The sequence below is a fragment of the Macrobrachium nipponense genome, chromosome 13 (assembly GCF_015104395.2).
Source record: "Macrobrachium nipponense isolate FS-2020 chromosome 13, ASM1510439v2, whole genome shotgun sequence".
Lineage (NCBI taxonomy): Eukaryota > Metazoa > Arthropoda > Malacostraca > Decapoda > Palaemonidae > Macrobrachium > Macrobrachium nipponense.
Window position 1 is genome coordinate 39,675,142 of NC_087206.1, and position 14,290 is coordinate 39,689,431.

At 35.8% G+C, this 14,290-nt stretch overlaps 1 protein-coding gene across 4 annotated transcripts in view; it reads right to left on the reverse strand.

Annotated features, from left to right (window-relative positions):
- Window positions 1-14,290, reverse strand: part of LOC135225755 (uncharacterized) — a 706,758-nt gene that overhangs the window by 46,817 nt on the left and 645,651 nt on the right. For all 4 annotated transcript variants that reach the window (XM_064265200.1, XM_064265199.1, XM_064265198.1 and 1 more), the window contains one exon: window positions 4,215-4,434. In XM_064265200.1, coding sequence (XP_064121270.1) covers window positions 4,215-4,434 — 220 coding nt within the window. The remainder of the gene's footprint in view (window positions 1-4,214; window positions 4,435-14,290) is intronic.

Below are 14,290 nucleotides of genomic sequence, written 5' to 3' on the forward strand. Positions count from 1 at the left end.
TGACGTGCCCCCATAAATCTTCCCTTAGTTCAAAATGGTAAAAAAATGGTCATTTGTAAGTGATTTTCAGTATTAGAAGATATAATCTTATTAGTCTTATCCTAAATCCTATACGAAACATATTCACACTGACAGCTACACTCGTGACTATTTCAAAATGGTACGAGTGCACCCATAACATTCCCATTATGAGCCCCTGTCCATAAAAATAGCAATAGAGATTATTTTCTATACTGGCAAAGCTTACTTCCATAGCACTTGTGATGGAGTTTTGTTACGGTAGAGCAAAACTTGTCATCATGTCAGCTTCCCCTTGTTCTGGGCTGACCCATCGGCTCCACTGAGTATTGTTGGTTCCTGGTGGTGTGTGAAATTTATCTTCCCCACACATCCACCTCCTCTCCACCAACACCACAACCCTCTCTAACCCTATGTATCCAGAGACTTTGGTTCTTAGTGCTTTCATCTCAATCTTTTATTTTGCAGTGAAATAAACCACACTTAATAGAGCTGGATGGCGCAAAAAAGTTCATCCAGCTTTTCTCTTCTCTTCTTTGAATTTTTTCCAAACATCATCTGGATATGATAGTCATATGAATAGCCAGAATTTACAGGAGGAAATTGGGTTCAAGCCTCTGCTAAAAATTGCAGAGTACAATACTGCCTATTTTAAAAGTAGCACGTTTCCAGCGTCTATTGTTAGCATCTAATTGCTCAATTCAGTGATGCAGCTGCTGCATGCACATACCTAGTATGTTTGGTAACGAGTAATAGACTACCTGATACAACTAGAAAGCAATGTGATCAATCCCGAATAACAACCATAATTCTAAATTCTTTGAAGCACTTGTCTCAGAAAGACCAGTGAAGACTGATAGTTGCCATGGGCTACCAAGTCTCCCTACTGGTGGAAACACTGCCTTCACCAACAAGATACTAAAGAATAGGACCCTTGCAGATTTTGTTAGGACATGCATGACATCCTCTTCTGCATGCCTAATGTGTCCACACCTGTGCCTGTTTTTTCAGTGGTAGTCATCATGACAAATGCCAATTTACCACAATATTGTCTCTATATCTGTCTTAGTACACAATGGCAATGCCCATATTAACAACCGTCATGTTGGAATTTGTTACAGAATGGTGAAATTTATATTCACAGCTATCATATCTGAACTTTATGGAATTGTGAAACTAGCATCTACAGCAATCATACTGATTTCAATACAGATAAACTTCCATTCTTGTCATTTACTTTAAGAAAAACTTTTGAATTATAAAGCTTACTCCTTAAACATTTGTAAGGGAGGTCCTGTTTCAGAATCATATAACTTGTCCCACAGTCAGCTTACTACATCTGTCATAATACTAAGGCAATTAAATGTTAATAGATACACCAAATCCTTGTGCCAGAAAAAGAGTCTATTGTAGTTTTATGGCAAAAAGAACACTATACATGAAACATTAGGCACTAACACATATGCAGACAGACACAGGTAACAGCAGAACATCCCTACAGAAAAAAGCTTAGGTGATAAATTTATAATTAAAAAATTCTGGTGACAATATCCATATATAGCAAAATAAAAGATTTGATTCATGTGACATTACCTTATGATACAATCATTTCCCCAAATATACAAAGCCTTCCTAAACAATACTTAGTTTCCAGGTAGAAATTGTTACGTTTTTAAGATTCCTCATAAAAAAAGACAAATTGGTGACAATCAGGAAAGAATATACCCATCAGTCTGACAAAATAAAATTACGTTCTTTAGGTTAAAAAAAAAGAGTAAAGGGAACACTAAGCTTATCCGATGTTCAGATATTTGAGTATGGTGCCACTATGGGACGACTACTCGTGTCGCACAATTTCAGTACAGAATCCTTTATCCCGTCATGCCTTAGTTTTACAAGAGCTCCTTGTTACATCTCATTTACCTAATCATTCTCTGATTAATCCTATATCTATATTATGGTGAAATAGTTGCTAAACATAACTTATGGTTAGCAACTATTTCATCTTGCACAGAGGAGCTGGTTGAGGCAGGAGGAGATAACTACAACATGAGATTCATCTGTACTTTTCTCATGCCCTTAGTCAAGACTAAAGACAATAAAGGTCCCGGAGATTACCTCATAGAGCACCAGACACCACAGCTCTCAAGTTTACTGTGAACACCAAAATGACAAGTCTGCTGTTGGTCATTTAACAAACACCTTCATCTTCTAAGTTGCGATCTTCATGGGCAATTAGGTAAAAGGAAAAACTAAAATCAAGTCAAGACATATTTGAATTATATTTCACTGAGGTTCTCCAGCATATAACTATAGTTATTCTCTAAAAGGCATCACGTGACTTGATCATTTCTTAATTATTTGCATAGTGCGATGTTGTCTTGAAGCATACATTTAGATTCAAGACTGAAGCATATGTGTAAGGGTTACATTTAAAAAGATATATATTCCATATATAAATAAGCCCATGACCCAAGGGGTCACTGTTGAGATAGGAAGGAGTGTGATAAAGACTGATAAACAGAATGCAAGCTAGGCTTTGGCGTATTGAATCAGCTACGCCCTGGTTTGCATTTGCCTGTGATAATCAAATCCATTGTTGTGTCAAACAGGTCACGTGACTTCCTCTTACATGTTCGTCTGTCTGTATGTTAGTATGCTGAGCTAAGCTTTGCTCTCCTATAATTTTGTAAATGCATTGTAACTCAGAACTCTACTTCCCCTCCTAGAATCAGGTTCTCTTTACCACCTACTTGCTTCTACTCAAGAGATGTAGTTTCGCAAATATATTGTTACTGTTATCATCATAAGTTTGAAACATCTCCGCCTTTATACCCAAAGAAGATACTGACTTAGAAATTATCGTCGCAATCTCCGACGAGGATGGGAAGTATACAACACGATACTTGCGTATAACATCGCAGGTCTAAATAACCTCACAGTGCGCCTCATTATCCAAGGCCTAGCACAACATATGTGATATCAGGATAATGTCTTTAGCAACCTTTAAGAGAACTGGCTGAATGGAGGCTTTGAGCAAAGCTCTCATAGCTCAACTGGGAGCAATTTGCGTCAGCGTAAAATGAACTCACTTAAATCTTGTGGTGTAAGAAATGAAAATTAATATTTGTCACGTTATACCACGTTATACGTATATAAACATTATGAGTGTTTTTCTTGCTGTAACAAATTAAAATTCTTTTACTGTAATGGATGATGCCGTATTTATAATATAGACTTCACAATTGTTCATATTTGTTTCTAGCAGTACAATCACGTTCTACTACTTTCAACTAGGAATCACAGTTTTTAATGATGTGGCATGCTATGGCCCAGTTGTCAATCAACTCGACGTTCTCCCAGATTCTGGCATAAACATTATGAAAACCCGATTCAGTCTGTCACCAGAACCATGAGCAAACTAACCACTGGGTTGGGAAGTCTAAATGATTGACAATACTTACGAGAAGCTCTGCAATGTAGATCACTAACATCACTCAAGGTAAATTTTCACAGTTGCTTCGTGAACTCAGCAGCGTGAGTGAAACATATTTTTGTTTATCTTTTGAAATGGTTGTGAGTAATGAAAAGCTTAAGAAGTGAATGAGCTAGTGTCTCATAGTTTGTATATAAATGCTAAGTATATCTTTTTACTTTGACGTATTTCTCTAATATGATCAACCATTGAACAATTCTATCAATGGATTTCCTTGAGAATACAGGGTTTTTTTTCAGGCACATTTCCCAAAATATTAACATTACTTGTAAGTAACCTGGCTAATATTAACGGCGAATATCAATATGGTCCTAAAAAAATCTTCTTGATCAAAGAAGCGCCTACAAAAAAACTCGCAATTTAAAAATACTGCCATAACGTTTGAGATTCCAACTCTCAACTTCAATAATACGTTTTTCCAAAGTTGAGTTTTTGTTTCATATTTTACTATAGGTATTTTTTTCGCACTTCAAATGTAATTATGCAATAAGTACCTGCAATGATTCTTTTTACTTTTCAGTATTTTAATACTGATCTAGTTTTCTAACATCCGTGGACAGTAAAGACAGATGTTTTTACTTACACACTGCAAAAAACTTGAAACTTACCGAAACTCAAGCTTGAGAATAAAGCTTATTCGTCTTGAATCGATTATACTTGTGGTTTCAGCGTCTTATGATAAAGCAATAACAGTACTTACTTGCAAAGGCAGAAGGCGACTTCGATGGCCCACTTGAAATCGACGTTTCTATAGAAAGTCTGGAGGTTGGCCATACAAGCTTCCCGGTTGCACTGATTGTCACAGACAGCCAGTACAGGGTCAAGAAGTCTTCTGCAGGAATCATCGCCGTTGCATCCTACCAGGGCAGTTTGGCATGTAGAATGCAGCATAGGCACAGGACCTGATGAAGATGTCTCGCCTGCGGGAATAGGAACCCAGGTTAATTCAAAATAAACATAACAGACGTGTGCAGAAAGGGGGCTCGGGACCTTGACAACGTCCTTTTGGATAATAGCCAGTGAGCGTTCAACCCACATTTTCTCTTGCTACACGTCTCAATGCCTAAAATTCTCCTGTGCGAGGGAGGCCAATACACAACATCAAGACACCTTTTCCAGACTTAAAGCCCAAGACGACACTATCTCGTGTGGCAGTTGAAAACCTTAATAGTTGTAATCTATGACAGACCTAAATTCATTGCACAAAATGGCAAGATTGATTTCATTTATCTAAAATGATAAAGTAAAGCTTTAAAGATTTATTAATTTTCAATGATCAACTTATAAAATGTGTGCAACTTTTGATTTCTTGCATTAAAAGAATCAGCTAAAAACAAGCAAAGCAGAATTTGGTTCAGGTCAATTTAATTATACTTGTTCCTTGTTGATCCTGTTTTTGGTGTTAATCGATAGAAATCTGGAACTTAATAAGTGCAAAAAAATGATCACATCCACAAACAAACCTGCCTCCAGAATTCTACAGACAAAAGGAAAAAAGTCTTTACAGCAAAAAAGTTTGTCAAAGCCAAGACAGATTTTATAAATCCAGTCCCAAGGAATCGTATATTTTAGCTAAAAGGAAAAACTCTCAGCCTCCACTTTTATCCCACTGAAGAGGTAGTATCCTACTGAAGGCGTAACCTGTATGTGTTTGACAGTAGTGTGTATGGAAATTCCAGACTCGGAAAAAGACCTTAGAAGAGAAACAACCTAAGGTTAACTCAGTCAACAGAGGTTATGATTGTCATTCACCACTTAACCTGTTCCACAACATCCCTTGTGAATTTCTGACGTCATTCACCAGTTCTTACTGAAATTTAGACAAATTTGATGATTTTATCAAAGCTTAAATTACTCCTTAAAATATCCTTTGAAGATATTTTGGACACGGCTAAATATCAATATAGGTCAAAACAAAAGAGGTGCCTGTCATATCAAAATTCAAAAATTCCCAAAGCAATACAGTTCTGCATATTAAGGTCTAGAGTTTTATTCTCGTATATTTAACTAGCTGGATTTACGGAACACTTATTAAACTTGCAAAAGTCAATCACATGTGCTGAAGAATTATTGACAGTTAACATATTTCCTAACAGTTAACATGTTTGTTAAAATATAAAAATGACAATAGGCATTTCAAATAACAAAGACTATCTGAAATGCTGACGACCAATAACTAACCAGCCAAGTTTTGGGCCATTGCCAGCTTATAATCTGGAAAATATGCCATATTCCATTTGCAACACATAGACAACAACCTATCTTATAGTTCATTATGCCTTTAAGAAAAAAGGCATCATATGTAACTTTCGTGGTTTCACTATAGAAAGATATAAAGGATCCAAATATACATAATCGAGTAGCACATCCTGCTTCATGAAGTAGAAGGATATTGCGATCAAAGTAATAAACCATGGGGAAAAAAAAAAGACATCACTTCTCCATTTTCTACAGACTTAGAATGAAACTGGTTCGATCCGGAAATATACCCTTTGAATTTGTATCTTATCATTAACTGTTCCTAATAATATTTAAAATTTGATAATCAGGATACACTCCAACAAAATAGTTTCGTCGTTTAGCTACGTTAAGGAGAAAAAATATACTCCCACACATTTTATACAAAGCTACAAACACACGATATATATATATATATATATATATATATAATATATATATATAATAATATATATATATATATATCTATATATATATATATATATATATATATATATATATATATATATATATATATATATATTATATAAAATGTGGCTATGAATGAAAACATGAGTAACTCGCTGCCTGCACTTTCGGCGTTCAGATATCTTTCAATTTTTATTGGCTAGCAGCATACTGATGTTAGGAATGTAGTCTAGAAATTCCTCTTTTTAAGTCCTGTTAAAAGTAACGCAATTGTTAGCCTAAACTATAAAAAAAGTGCATTATGCAGTTGATCTAACTTACATTTTAATTTCATTACTCGTAGCGCAAAACGAAGTTCACGCTATCCTTAAAATTATAAAATTATTGAGAAGAGATGGCGTCATTGGAGTACATAGCTTTGCTCCAGAAAACTAAATTATTATTATTATTATATTCAGACAATGACCCCTATTTTATGAAACAAGCCCTCTAAGGCCATGACTTTAAATTCAAGCTTCCAAAGAATAGTGTTCAATTGAAAAAAAGTGACAGAGATCAATCATTACATAAAATAGTAATTTACAAATTACTAAGTTATTTTTTTACAGCATCTGATTTATTGCTGTAATGAACTGAATATAGAATTTAGGCCAAAGGCCAAGTACTGGGACCAATGAGGTCGTTCTGCAATGAAACGGAAATTGACAGTAAAAAGGTCTGAAAGGCGTAACGGGAGGAAAACCTCGTAGTTGCACTATGAATCAATTGTTAAGAGAGGTCGGAAAGCAAGATGAAGAAAGAGAATATGAAAGGAGGTACAGTAAAAGGTATAAAAGGGGTTGCAGCTAGGGGCCGAGGGCCCGCTGCAAAGAACCTTAAGTAATGCCTTCAGTGGATTCATTGTTGTAATCCCTTTTCTTCACCGGCTTTGCATAACAACACTACGAGATTATTCCTAACATCTGATAATTCATCAAATTCATGTAGGACATTATCTAATGCCGCCAGAAAACTGCGTACTGTTTATAAAGATCTCAAGAGCCAAATATATTACCGTATTAATGAATACAATTTACTTCAGTTCGTGTGTTCATCTATTGCTGGAATATCACTTTCGCCCCTGAATGCCAGCAGCATCCTGGGATCTTCATCGTTTGGAGGCGATTTCCATTTTCCCAAAGGCAATTATGATGTAAACCATCACTGGAAGGTACCCGGTACTTTACTCTTTTTCGTTATTTTCCATAAGCTGTGTTTCAACGAGGACCTTTCTATGCAACGCCCCAAGAATGAATGCATTCCATTTCTTTTGCCGAGTATCGGCAATCGCGTCTTGTTGTGATACCATGATGTGGCACCATTATCAGGAGCCTTATTTTCCTTTCCCTGTAAATGCAAGTAACGATCTTCCCTGCGAAATTACCGATGAGGATATTCTGAAGTTGGGACAATGTAATATCTCTTCAAATGACCTTAAACCTTGTATTTGCCCCTTTTGGTTTTTTGCACATTTGGAGTTTCTATTCGATAAAAGTTCTTATTTCACAGAATACCTCCTCAATATTGATAATACAATAATAATAAATATTGATACAATAATAATAAGTGAGAAACTTACCCACATTAAACTTTCATAAAATTGGATGCTAGAACTTAACGTTCCAAAGCATTCTTCGTCATGAAATTTACCATCTACACACAGGGTCGAGGACGATGGTTTTGGATGCTTCGAAAAGACTCATATCTCATATGCATGTTGAGAAACAGGATTCGGAGATAAGATACATTCGCTGCACCAACAACCTGGTGGAAGGGATCCCATTTCTAGGATATAAGGATATAACGGCATATCCGCAGCACAAGAGATCTCATTTGAAAGCCTTTGCAAGTGTCCACGGGTGCAACATCTGATATCTAGACCTGATCCCTATCACCTTCAAGGTTTGACTCTGGAGGTTCTATTCATGAGCGAGGTTTTTAGTATCCAGTGAAGCGACGTCCTCCTGTGGAGTCGAGTGGAGTTGAATATAGAATTTAGTCAAAGGCCAAGCACTGGGCCCTTTAAGAACATTCAGCGCTGAAATGGAAATGGGCAGTAAAAGGGTTGAAAAGGTATAACAGGAGGAAAACCTCGCAGTTGCACTATAAAGCAAGTGTTTGGGGAGGGTGGAAAGTAAGATGAAGAAAAGAGAATATGAAAGGGGGTACAGTAAAAGGAAAGAAAGTTGTTGCAGCTAGGGGGCGAAGGCACGCTGCAAACAACATTAATGCCTACAGTGCACCGTATGAGGTCCACAGACAGCACTAACCCCCTACGGAGCTCCTTAAGAGTCGACTTTAAGAGGTCAACGAATTCGGCAAATGATCATAATACTTGTACTACCAGGTTTGTGGGCCCAAGTAGAAGCTAACAGTACCCAGGTCGATGACCCCCAAGAAACACAAGGAAATTTCACGTTTTCCAGAGTACGATTTGCTGCATTTTCCAACCCATTTATTTTTCTTTATGATGGATTTAATATATCACATCATAGCCGTGACATTACGGGATGAAGGAGACGCCAACTTGTCACTCTTGTTAATGAACATTAATGCGGTCTTGAAGCGGTCTTCTTGTTTCAGTAACTCATTTTCCAAACAGTGGATGAATCCTGCACCTACTTTTTTCCTATGAAATTTTAATGCTCACTTTTTGACGTTAATCATAAAGGGTTTTGTCAATATGCATTACGGCCTAGTCTAATTACACCCATTACAATATTTAGTAAGATACTGGGCCTTCACCCAACATACTATATAAATATCCAGTGCTGATGCTCTCGATACTTTTCCATCCTCTCATCATCTTCCTCAGTACGAAGCCCAACTATTAAGTAATGTGGTTACTGATTATATCTCACTTTATCCATCTTGAAGTATACCTACGTATACTTTCACATACCTGTCAAAATCGACTGATTTTGACATTTTGTGGCCCAAAAAGTGCCTGCCCTTTGCTATTCTCTTAATCAGCTGCTGAAAATCTCAGTTTTACTCTAACCCTTTTTCGACTACCCCACAGAAACGAATAAACCCAATTAAGTTATTTTTTATGATTGTAAAACACAGAAAGAAGCAAAGTATATATCCCTTCAGTTAAAACTCTCTTCACTAGGGCTTTGGTTCGAACCTATCGGCTTTCCGTTTATTCAGGCTAGAAATTGTTTACACAAGCTAACCAAATTCAGATTTGCTCTAATGCTTGCTGGCCTCAAAGCTACACAGAATCAATGTGTAACTACAGACTAAGGCAAACATTTCTTATCAAACCGTATTATATCTAAAACCTTCATCAAATCTGGTCTTTGGTGCCATATCTAAAACCTTCATTAAATATGGCTTTTCTATGTTCATGGACCTTGATGGTATTATAGGTGTCGCTTCTGAGACACACTCGATTCATCCCCTCCTGTTTCCCAAATTCATCCTCATACAATTCCATTTCAGGTGACTTTATAGAAGTCTTCATGAATGAGACCCATTCGTTAAGGAACCATCGAGGACTGCACTGTCGGGAAATTGCCAAGATGAAGCATCTTGTATTCGCAATTTCTAGGCGACAAAAAGCAATAGGAGAGAGTACGGTATTCATTCAGATTAAAATCTATAAAAATAGAGATAATATTCAGTATCAATAAGTATAGATACCTTCTTCGTGATATACGTATAGAATCTACAAAACTTACATGTTGACGAACATGCAATGACATACGCATTTTCAAGAATGACTATAAAAAAGTTGGAATATTCTTCGTGAACATCAGTGCAGTTCTGAACACGGGGTTTGAATATACATTTTGCAGTTATCTCCCTTCCTCCGTGGATAATTTCAGTCCAAGCATTAAAAGAGTAGAGTGGCATCTAGTTAGTTCTCTAAAATTTATGAAGACTTTCCCACGACGTATATAGAACAAAATGAAAAGCATTCCTTACTTCAAGTTTGGATAAAAAAGTATTCGGATATTGTTACTATATTTTCAACTAGTACATACATCGCACCAATTAAAAATGTCAAGTGCCTTTAACCAATTCTGAAAGGTCGCTCATGGCAAGAGACGTGTGATCAGAGATCAACCTCTTCTCCACCCTAGGGAGCACCATGGAGAACCAAGCAGTGGATGATGATGCTATAGGCTCCCCCTTAAAGGCCCCATCCCTAGCTCACATGGATGCTAAGGTCGTATTTTGCCGGAGAAATCTATGGCGCCTTGAACAAGGATTGAATCAGGACCACTATGTTAAGTCCAAGTGAAACTGACTGACCTCCCACGACCCTGGGATCAAGTTCGTCTCTCTGCACCATGACTATGCAGCTGCTGGTTTTCAAAAGTTTATGTCAATCATCCTAAAACTCCTCTTTACAGAGATGATGGGAACACCATAAAAATATATTCACCTGTTGTTATCTCATAGGTTGATTATCTATAATCTTGACCTTACTCTGCATATATGCATAATTAGTGGATTGTAAATGTACGTAAGAAATTTCTATATAAAGTTCAAAAGATTTGGTCTAATAAAAAAATGAAGTTACTTCTAGTTAAGTTCAAAGGTTATGGCCTCTAATTCCTATTGACCTTTGGCATTTACTATGATCTTTACCTCGCTGTAAATCAGCATCAGCTGTGGATAATACATGCAGAATATGAAGTCTACCTCGGACATTTCAAAAGTTGAAGGAACGAACGAACGCTCTTTCTTACACGCGCATCTATCTGACACACACCTATACACCTATATATATATATATATATATATATATATATATATATATATATATATATATATATATATATATATATATATATATATATATATAAAATTTAGATATAATAGCATACAGAAATAGATACACACACATATATGTTATACGATCACAAGTAACACGTCTAGATCGCATATCAAGAACCATCAGGAAAAAAATGAAAAGCAGTGCCTAGCGCTTTCTGTATTCTTGATGCACCTCATCAGGATACAATATACAAGAATGAAAAAAACTTCGAAATTTCAAAGGTAAACATAAAAACGCAAAAATGAAAAAAGTACAATATAGAACAACAAAACAGCCTAGCCAAGAAGCAAATGGTTCACAGCCTAGAATTACACTTAAAGGGCAACTACTACAACCGAAAATGAACTAAGCAGTCAATTAAATAGTTACGAAGTTGTCAACAATACATTTCGTAAGTCAGTTATCTACTTTATATTGTCCGTTGCTAATATTAAAAAACTAACTGACTTTGTTTTATTTTACCAGATTCTATAATTTTTGATAATATCTCTACGAAATAATTTTATTTTGTAGAGATATTACTAAAAGAAAAATGATAGAATATAGTGGTTAAAAAAACTACGAAACACGAAGGCAGGCAGGTCGTTTTATGAGATACGTCAAGTAGTCCCGAAAAATGTGGAAATTCGTCATATTTGCTTGCAACATTACGACTAAAATCTCCCAAAATCAAGTAAAAACCCTTTTCTTTCTAAAATATAACTTTTCTAATAATGAATCAAAGCTAAAAGGAAGGTATTTGATATAAACTCGATCAGATTATTGTTATTACTAAATGAAAGTCAAAGGAACACGAAATCCACTTTTATTTTCAATTAAAATACTGAAATGACTCATTCCCAGGGTAGACCTCAATGTCGCTGGGGTTCATGAATATGCAAGATCTTCCGGGGCCTAAAATGAAAGTGGTTTAACGATGCAAATGATATCTATTCTATTCGACTTTTTTTTTTTCAAGGTTATAGTATCACGGTGATGACTGGCTTTCAAGTGACAGGTGCATGTACTACAATTATAAATAAGACAGCACACATACACAGGAAAGTTCGAATAATTACAGTGTACATATCTACGTACATTGTGAAAAGATCAGTGAGAGAGAGAGAGACCGTACAAAAATATACACACATAGGAGCCTAAATGAGAAAAAGCCAGTTTGCAAACGGCAATAACGATGACTTAAAAATATTTGATCCGTTTATCTTGGTGCTAAAGCACCATATTTGAGTTGAAAAATAGAGTACATAACATCAAAATATATTTAGAATACAAGTACTTCAGTAATGTAATTAAGTTCGATGAAATAAAGAAAACAAGACTCCTACATTTCGGTAACCACTACGCTACTGGTATTCGTTTTATGATTGAGCAAAACACAGGTATGTCAGTAATCATATACGACTCCTAAATTTCTGGAACCACGAATTGTATGTTTTATATCAGAATAAAAATGAGATAAATGCCCAATTATATACATAAAATAAGTATTGTACAGTTTACGCAACATTGTCACCACGGTGGAAGTAAGTGAAATATGGATATATGTAGCCGTAGAGTTAATTGTATCCCTGCAGGTCCTCTACTTGCACAGGATCTTACAGCAAGTTTCTCTCACCGAGTTGAAAGTTCATACTCGCACAGTTTTAATAGAAATGTGACGAGTGCTCACAGAGAATACATATATTCAGGACACATTAGTCTTCCTATTTTCTCACTAAGATCTTCCAGAAAATGGAAGCATCAACTTGAATCCTTTACATTATTTTTATAATGAAACTCACGAAACAGCAAAAAATGAGAGAAAAAACTCGACAAAACTAAAAGCGCCTAAATTTTCTGCCACTTTCGTTGTGGTTTTTATTTCCGGGATACACTCCGGTTTGGGATCGTGAAAAGCTTCACTGAACTAGGTGAGAACACTGCGAGGTTTCGATAGCACTGCGATGCAAGTCTTTGACCTTTCAAGCAAATTCCTTCCTGATTTAGAATGATAAATTGAAAAGAAATATTAAAACAATATACCTAAATTATTACCGAGATCCTCAACCAAGTAGCACAAGTTTTTTCAGGCTTGATACAATTATATTTCATTAATTATTCATTCGTTAGTTTTGTTTTCAGAAAGCTTGAAAATGTTGGGAAACCAATCTAGTTGAAACACATCTGCTAGTTGAAAAATAAGCATATGAATTTCAGGAACCTTCGTAAGCATGCTATAAATTTCATGTTGTAAAGCTTCAGATCTGAGCAAAAGAGTACTGCTTTGTGACACTTTCTGGTTAAACTTTGGTGTCGTGAAAAAAAGAGAGAGAGAGAGAAAAAAAAATACAAATGAAGGTTCCATACAAAATCACCTGTGACTGAGGTTATGTTTAATCTGAAAGCCAAAACAATTCAGAATTGATCACCAATTCAAATGAAAGCAAATGTAGATGAAACACGAAGCAAGATTCTATAAAGTAAACCTACAAATTAAATGATGATGTAGATACAGGGATAGAGAAGAGAATAAAATGTAAAAACAATGAAATTTTAAAATTGTATGGCATACGAAAACAAAAATACATTTTATATAAACATATGAACAAGTGATTTCAGAGTTCTCCAAAAATGTGTGTGTTCTTGTCCACTCAAATATTCACACTGTGAATGTTTTTCCACAAGGAAACGGGTGCATGTTTTATATGTGCAATGAAATATCTTGTGGAGCCTTTGAAAACCAATAGAAATACATCTTCATTTCGAAACCTTTTAGAAATCGTGAAAGTTGCAAATTGGAAAAGAGACTGTCCAGCCTTTAATAAGAGCACAAGACCCTAGCAAGCATCTGAGGTACAAGGACAGGATATATAAATATACAAATATATATATATCTGGAAGATGAAAATCAAGAATTAAGAATGTATATTTATAAATATATATAAAATTAATTTGTTAGTCTTTCTACAGGGGAGTTTATATTCACGTCCAAAAGCCTCCAAGGATACAGTAAAAAATCTGGAAATGAGATATGGACAACTGAATGACGGATTAATAAAACATAACTATCTTTATTTCTTTCCCCTTGGCCACAAGCTTCGAAATTTTCTTGCTGCTGAATTTTCCATTTTCTTGTACCTTTCGTCACTCAATAGACTAGGTTTTATTCTGGGTTGGGGAGAGACACATGCTTCATAGCCGGCCACCACCACCCCCCCCCCCCAAACCCCCCCATCCCATTTATCGTCAGTACTCGCCAAGAACTATTACAAACAAGGGCATTACCGATCTTCGCCTTAAAATCAGGATACACTTGCAAT